The sequence below is a fragment of the Centruroides sculpturatus genome, unplaced genomic scaffold (assembly GCF_000671375.1).
Source record: "Centruroides sculpturatus isolate CEXI.00-Female unplaced genomic scaffold, Cexi_2.0 scaffold825, whole genome shotgun sequence".
In the NCBI taxonomy this organism is placed as follows: domain Eukaryota; kingdom Metazoa; phylum Arthropoda; class Arachnida; order Scorpiones; family Buthidae; genus Centruroides; species Centruroides sculpturatus.
Genome location: NW_019385093.1, coordinates 1 through 6651, shown reverse-complemented (window position 1 = coordinate 6651; position 6651 = coordinate 1). Strand labels below are relative to the sequence as shown.

The 6651-nt window shown below is 31.7% G+C and overlaps 2 protein-coding genes across 3 annotated transcripts in view; one reads left to right on the top strand and one right to left on the bottom strand.

Moving 5' to 3' along the window:
- LOC111634582 (pleckstrin homology domain-containing family D member 1-like) overlaps nucleotides 1–4896 on the top strand; it is a 37613-nt gene extending 32717 nt beyond the window's left edge. The window contains exon 14 of the mRNA XM_023379389.1: nucleotides 1481–4896. Coding sequence (XP_023235157.1) covers nucleotides 1481–1641 — 161 coding nt within the window. The 3' untranslated portion in view covers nucleotides 1642–4896. The remainder of the gene's footprint in view (nucleotides 1–1480) is intronic.
- A 51-nt stretch (nucleotides 4897–4947) lies between these two features.
- LOC111634590 (protein ARV1-like) lies at nucleotides 4948–6646 on the bottom strand. 2 transcript variants are annotated; one of them, XM_023379409.1, is made up of 8 exons: nucleotides 6620–6646; nucleotides 6379–6491; nucleotides 6161–6262; nucleotides 5771–5890; nucleotides 5550–5706; nucleotides 5415–5487; nucleotides 5189–5343; nucleotides 4948–5120 (listed from the first exon to the last, which is right to left on the bottom strand). In XM_023379409.1, the coding sequence occupies exons 3-8, from the start codon at nucleotides 6251–6253 to the stop codon at nucleotides 5017–5019; spliced, it is 702 nt and encodes a 233-aa protein (XP_023235177.1). In that variant the 5' UTR covers nucleotides 6254–6262; nucleotides 6379–6491; nucleotides 6620–6646; the 3' UTR covers nucleotides 4948–5016. The 2 variants fall into 2 exon arrangements, with proteins under 2 accessions (XP_023235177.1, XP_023235176.1); XM_023379408.1 differs by lacking the exon at nucleotides 6620–6646 and having other exon boundaries at nucleotides 6379–6613.
- Nucleotides 6647–6651: the final 5 nt, after the last annotated feature.

Genomic DNA, 6651 nt, shown 5'->3' with positions numbered 1-6651 from the left:
AAGATACTTGGCGGAAAACTTCCCAAACCTCCTTCCGTTCCCCTTACGGAGTAGCCATACGCGCTGTCCGCTCTCCCATTCACTGATCTTACGGTTATTATTAATGCGGTTACGATTACACCTATTTTTATGTCTCCCTAACTCATAAGATACCTCACGGATGCACTTTAACTTCTCTCTCCACTCGTTATGAGATCCGTCACTCGTTACGTTAGTCTCCATATCGCTCGGAAAAGCCCATGGGAAACGTGGGTCGAAACCATATAAAAGAAAAGCAGGCGATTCACCTGTGGAGGCGTGAGACGCATTATTGTAAGAAAAGAGGGCTGGGGGGACAAATATATCCCAATCTCTATTGTTCCCTCCAGAAATACGAGATATCACACCACAAATGGATTTATTGAACCTTTCGCATACGGAGTTGGCACAGGGACGATAGGCGGTGGTGAGATTATGTTTGATTTTTAAAGTTTCACAAGCTTCCTGGAATACCCGCGAGGTAAAATTTCCACCACGATCAGACACGACCACCTCAGGGCAGCCATAACGGCAAACGACACGTTCGAATAATGCTTCGGCAACGGTTGTTGCGGATTGATTACTCATGGGGCAGACCTCAGCGTACCTAGTATATATATCGACGATCGAAAGAAGATACCTATTTCCCCTCGGAGTGATGTTAAGGGGACCAATGATATCCATAGCGATCTTCTGAAACGGAAAGTCAGCGGTTTCCGTTTCTTGGAGTGGAGCGCGGGTACGGTGCAAGTTATGTTTTTGACAGGTAACGCAGGTTTTGATATAACGCTTCACGTGAGATGGGAGGTTCCTAATATGGTAATGACGGTCTATGAGATCGTGGGTCTTCTCGGCACCTAAATGCCCAGCAAGGGGGGAGGTTTGGAACGCCTTTATTACCTCATCAATCATATCCTTCCCGACACATGTTCGCTTCCACTGGCGCAACCCGTAACGCCCGGGTTTAACATGAACAAGGACCCCACCCTCCAATGTATCTTAAAGAAAAAGAAAATTTTAAAAGAAAACGGCAGGAAGTGGGGGCTCAACGGGCAGCTTATTTTCCAACAAGACTATCCCAAACTCACCCAGTCGCACCGTACGTGCAGGCAACCGAAATGAAGCCCAGATGGCGCCGTCTAGAAAAAAAAAAAAAAAAAAAAAAAAAAGAAAGAAAATTATCCATTATTAATGAATTGTGTTAACTAGGGACTACAGTATCTGCTTTTGTTAATTAATTATCTTTACAAATTGTGTTCAGAATATTAAAAATTGTTTAATATTAATTTATTCCAAAACAATATAAAAGTAAATTAAGATTTAGTTTAATTAATATTTTTTTATGAAAGAGATTGGAAATATTACTGATATTACTGAATGACTCTACAAAGTATACTAATTTTATTTTTTATTTAAAATTGAAAGTTAGATTTTAAAAAATTTAAATTAAATATTTTTCTAGATAATAGAGACAGATGTGCTCTCCATCGAACTCAGTCCATGCTAGTAAGTAATAAAACACAAAAGAAGATTCGAACTCTGAGGCGAACAATGTCTACAAGAAATTCCAGAGGAATATCTATGCAAGAACTACAGAACAGTTTACCTACAATGGAAGAATAATTTATATTAGAAGAAAATGTTATGGTACAGTTATAATTGCTATAATTTATATACTGTGTTCTCCCCAGATTTTAATTACACATTGGTGCCTTGTACTTTGAATTTAATTTGTTCCAGGAGGTTCAAACTCTGAATCAATTTTCCCCATTAGAAGTAATGAAAGTGAACAATCTGTTCCCAGATCATAAATAATATCCATTTTGATAAACTTAAAACAGTAAATACACATAATTTAAGATAAAAATAATACAATTAAATGTCCTAAAAAATAAATAGAAAACATAAATACTATATAATAAAATAAAAATTCCATTTATTGGTCCACATTGTTGGCTTTGGCATCTTAAACATGGCTGCCAGATCCACCATGTGTACTGCTTTCACTCCAATTGTCAATTTCTATAACCTTTTTCTTGGGCTTCATTGCTTCCATACACTTCTAGATTCAATAGTTAATAAGTAGGAGTTATACAGTATATATAACCAAGCACACTAAAAATAGAGCTAAAAAATGCATGAGATGGCTTGGTTGCCAATAGATGACATTTATGCAGCAAGCACACTTTTTCACTGCATATACAATTCAGACAATTCTTTTTATGCTCAGACTCCAAATTGAATTTCTCTCAGATTTAGCATTCAAACTTAAAATCATTTGAAGTTGAAGGTATATATGTATATATACCTTCATATATGCAATGTTAACTATTTTGTTATGTCATAACTTTCACATAATACACAATTAGCACGACGGCCATGCACAATTGATTGCGCCGTTGCTAATCTGAATTCAAATTTAAACCGATTCATTGTGGCAAAGGATAGGACTTCCTTTTGTTGGTACTGAATGAACTAATTGTGAATTGAACGATATGTTAGTAAAAACAATTTTTGATTTTGAAAATTGTTCCACTTCTAAAGTGCATAGAAATTGGCTGTGTGAACCAACAAAATCATAAAGTCAAATAAAAGTTAAGTTTGGTTCCTATACATGGGCATAGCCAGAGTTTTGTTATGGGGGCCTAGTAGAGGCCAACCTGACACAAAATTGAATTATTTCAAATTATTGTTCATTAAAATGAAAATTCCATAAGAATTGACAATAACTTAACACACACAAAATATGAAACTTCCTGTAATTGTTACATTGGGCACAGGGAGCTGTTGACCTTTTTTTTATTTTTTTTTTTTAGGATTCAGAATTTTCAGCCTCAATCTTTTATTTCTTTTTGCAAATCGGCTCAACACTTTTTCGGCTGTGATTTTCTGGGGTGGGCACCAGGTTAACTGGAGGCCGTGCCCCCAGGCTCCCTTGCTATGCCCATGTTCCTATACACTAGTCTTTAATGACTTGCATTGTCTCCAAGTCATTAGACACAATCATTATACCACATGAATTCAAATTTTAAAATCATAAAGTGCCTATATATTTCTGGGGAGAATGCCAAATACATTTTACCAAAATATTAGACTAATACTATTTAACAAAATAGTACACCATGTATAAAATTTCCATAAGCAAGTTATTGTACATATTCTATTTTTATATATTGTCAGAATCCAAACACTTCAAAAGCTTTAAAAGTATTTTTTATATCTGTAATAAATTTTAATCTCTGCAAAAAATAAACAAGATTACTATTTACTCTATAATAATGTGCATGTGTATTTTAGAATTAAAATGTGCTGCATTAAATGTAAATATTGTATTCAGATTTGATCAAAATTATGAGTTTTTTCATAAAAATCATTTTGTATATAAAACTCATGTTCTTAATATGAAAAATTCATTAATATAATTCTTTTAGAAAGTACAAATGATTGAAAAATAATAAAATTTGTGCAATGCTCATATTAAATAGAATTTAGGTTGTGAGTATGCAAGTTTTTGTATAGTTACATTCAATTTGCTTGGAAGATTAATATAATTAAAAGAAGAGTTGTGATGAAAATTGCATCAAATAATATATAAATTTACAAACAGAACAGTAGGTATTAATACTTTTTTATTTTCAGCACATGTGCTACTTTTGATACAGCTGTTTTTGTATTTGTCTATAATTAAACATTTACAAGGTAGAATCCAAAAGTTCTGGAATTGTTTCCATATGGAAACGTGCATATACTACAGTCAAGTGATTCTTGGTTTATGACATAAATCCTTGACCCGTTTATTTGGTTTTGTCCAAATGGATCAAGTGATCACTACAATACATGCAGGTATTACAAGCAAGGAGCAGAATGCTCAGTGATTAGTGAAATATTGAGCAGCTGATTAACAAATTTTGTTTTTGTTTGTGCAAAGATCCAATGGAAACCTACATGTTGAAGTAGGTTTATGGTGATAAAAACTTGCAGTCAAAGTTCTTCAGTTGGCATCTACGGTTCAAGAAGGGCAGGGGAGAGGTCGAAGAGACAAACTGCGGGCAAACTGGTGACAGCTCTCGCCAACAAAAACATTTTAAAGGTTGCAACACTGGTTGAACTGGAGACATTGTGGAAGCACTTCTAGAACCCTCTTCAACCTCTACACCTACTGGCAGAAGTGTATTGTTTTAGGGAGGCTTATTTTGAAGGAAGATATATTTCAGCATTGTAACTAGAACTTTCAAATGCTACCTCTTATATCTTAAGTGACGATTATTATTAATCTTTATAGAGTTGTAGATAATCAAGTGAAAGATGATGATAATCATTATGCTGCACAAAATTTGTCAGTCTGAATGTTATGATATGCAGTTTAGTTTTACTTTGCCATTTAACAAATTTATTGAAACCACGTGACAACAATTATAATTCTTCCAAGTAATTTGAAGGTTACTATATAAAATTAATTTTAGAATTTTGAAATATGCAATTCATGATCTGTAATATATAATCAAGAAACTAAACGAATAAAACTTGCCTTAAATTTGCAAAAAATGCAAATAATTCTCAATGTTAAAAAGTATCAAACATATTTCTTATAAAAATACTGAAAAAACTTATATCAAAAATTAAAATAATAACTACGACAAAGAAATTTATAAAAAATGTTGCATTTTCTAAAAATTATATTATTATTTATAATGATATTTTAAATTATGTTACAATGCACTTTGTGAATTTAAGCTGTTGATTGCATTTTCTCATCATCAGAAAGCAAAACAAATTGAAATGTAGTCTTCCCACAATATTTTAAATTGATTTTATAAATTGTTTATTAAATTTTATTGTTTTTATAAAAAAAAAGTGTATACATAAATTGTGTGTACTATAAAATGTCAAATTTAATTATAAAGATTCTCCATCAGGGACCAAATATGTATAATAAATGCAATTGTAGTACAAATTGTGTATTTATTCTTTAAAAATACGAGCTTTTACATAAACAAATTAATTATGAATATTTTTATACACGGCCGAGGCGATGGCTTGATGTAAGACGTAACTAAACACGACGATTGCGGTGGCAAATACTTTCGGTATTTCGATGGTAACTGGAAAGATGATAATTTTATAAGATACGTTTCCAAACAAAATATAAATTTTAATCTAATCGGATTACCTATGCACGCTTGAATTTCCGAAATCAGTATGAAAGCGGTTATCAGAAAATCCGTAGTCGTGCCGCTGTGCATGCCCCAGAGAACCGCCGGCAAGTAAAATACTTTTCCATAACTAAATATTATGAGACCGTTCAATAAATTAGTCGTGGAATTCCTAAAATGTATATATCTTTTACTACTATTGACAGTTTATGTTGTTAATTATAACATTTAAAGATTATTTACTTTTTCTTGGATATTCTTTTCTTGTATATAATAAATATAAATAATATAACAAAAAATAGGAAGAGCAAATTTTCTGCAAATAAAATTTTAAGACTAATCAATCAAATTACCAAGAGAGAAAGTTAATTAAATTACCTATTGTGGCTTTTAAACATGCAAAATAGAAATTCCATTCTAGTTCTAAGTAAATGAAGCCATTGGAGTTATTGAAATTCCAAGGCACTGCCCTGTCCAAAATCCACTTTTGATAAGCATCGCATAGCAAAAACACTATTGCCAGTTTCCATACGAACTGAAAGAAAGTTCAGACGAGATTTAAACAATTAAAATCGTCCAAATCCGATAAAAATACCTACTTTAATCTCGGTGTTGAAAAGGATGTGCCTGTAAGCTTGTTTTCTTTGAAGAACCGCATCAATTAATATTATGGAAGCTTCCGTTTCGACGTAACTGTCGACGGTCATCTTGCAGTTTTCCTTGAAAACGTCAAATCACATTTTCCTATTAAACTTCAAATTTTATTAGAAATAACTATTAAAAAAATGGATGACAAAATCAATGCTTTTGGCATCAAATGTTACATTTTACTTCAGAAAATGAGAAATTCAGTTATTGTAAATTGTAAAACTGTCAGATTGCAGCTTCAAATTTCATATTGTTCATTTGAAAAATACATATTAATTTAAATTGTGATGTAATAAATCTTAGCTATTAAAACAAATGTTTTATTTTTGCAAATTACTTACGCAATGGCACATTTTAAGCAATTCTTTAGTGTATTCTCTATACAGAGCGGGTGCCTGTTTTCCACAGTGGATGCAGACATAATTATGTTCCATCTAAATATACTAGATTAAAAGAATAATCAATTTTATAAGTAATTATTTCAAACATTTCCTTCTATTTCAGTTTATTAACATTATTAATTGACATATTCTAAAACTTTGTAGATTAAATTACTAACCTATATTGTAGGGATAGATGCTGTAATAGCTTGTTATACAACAGCTTCAAATGCCAAAATATATTAAGAAGGTATTTTGTGAAATACTGGTTGAAACTTGTAAGATGAAATAGCTAAATAATTAACGTCATATAGAACTTTAATGCATTAATTAAGGTAATCTAATGTTGTGTCTTTACAGAGTAATAAATTAGCATTAACATATCTATTTTAAAAATTATGATTAATATTTAACTCTTACTCAGCATTCAATAATAATGAAAATTTAATAAT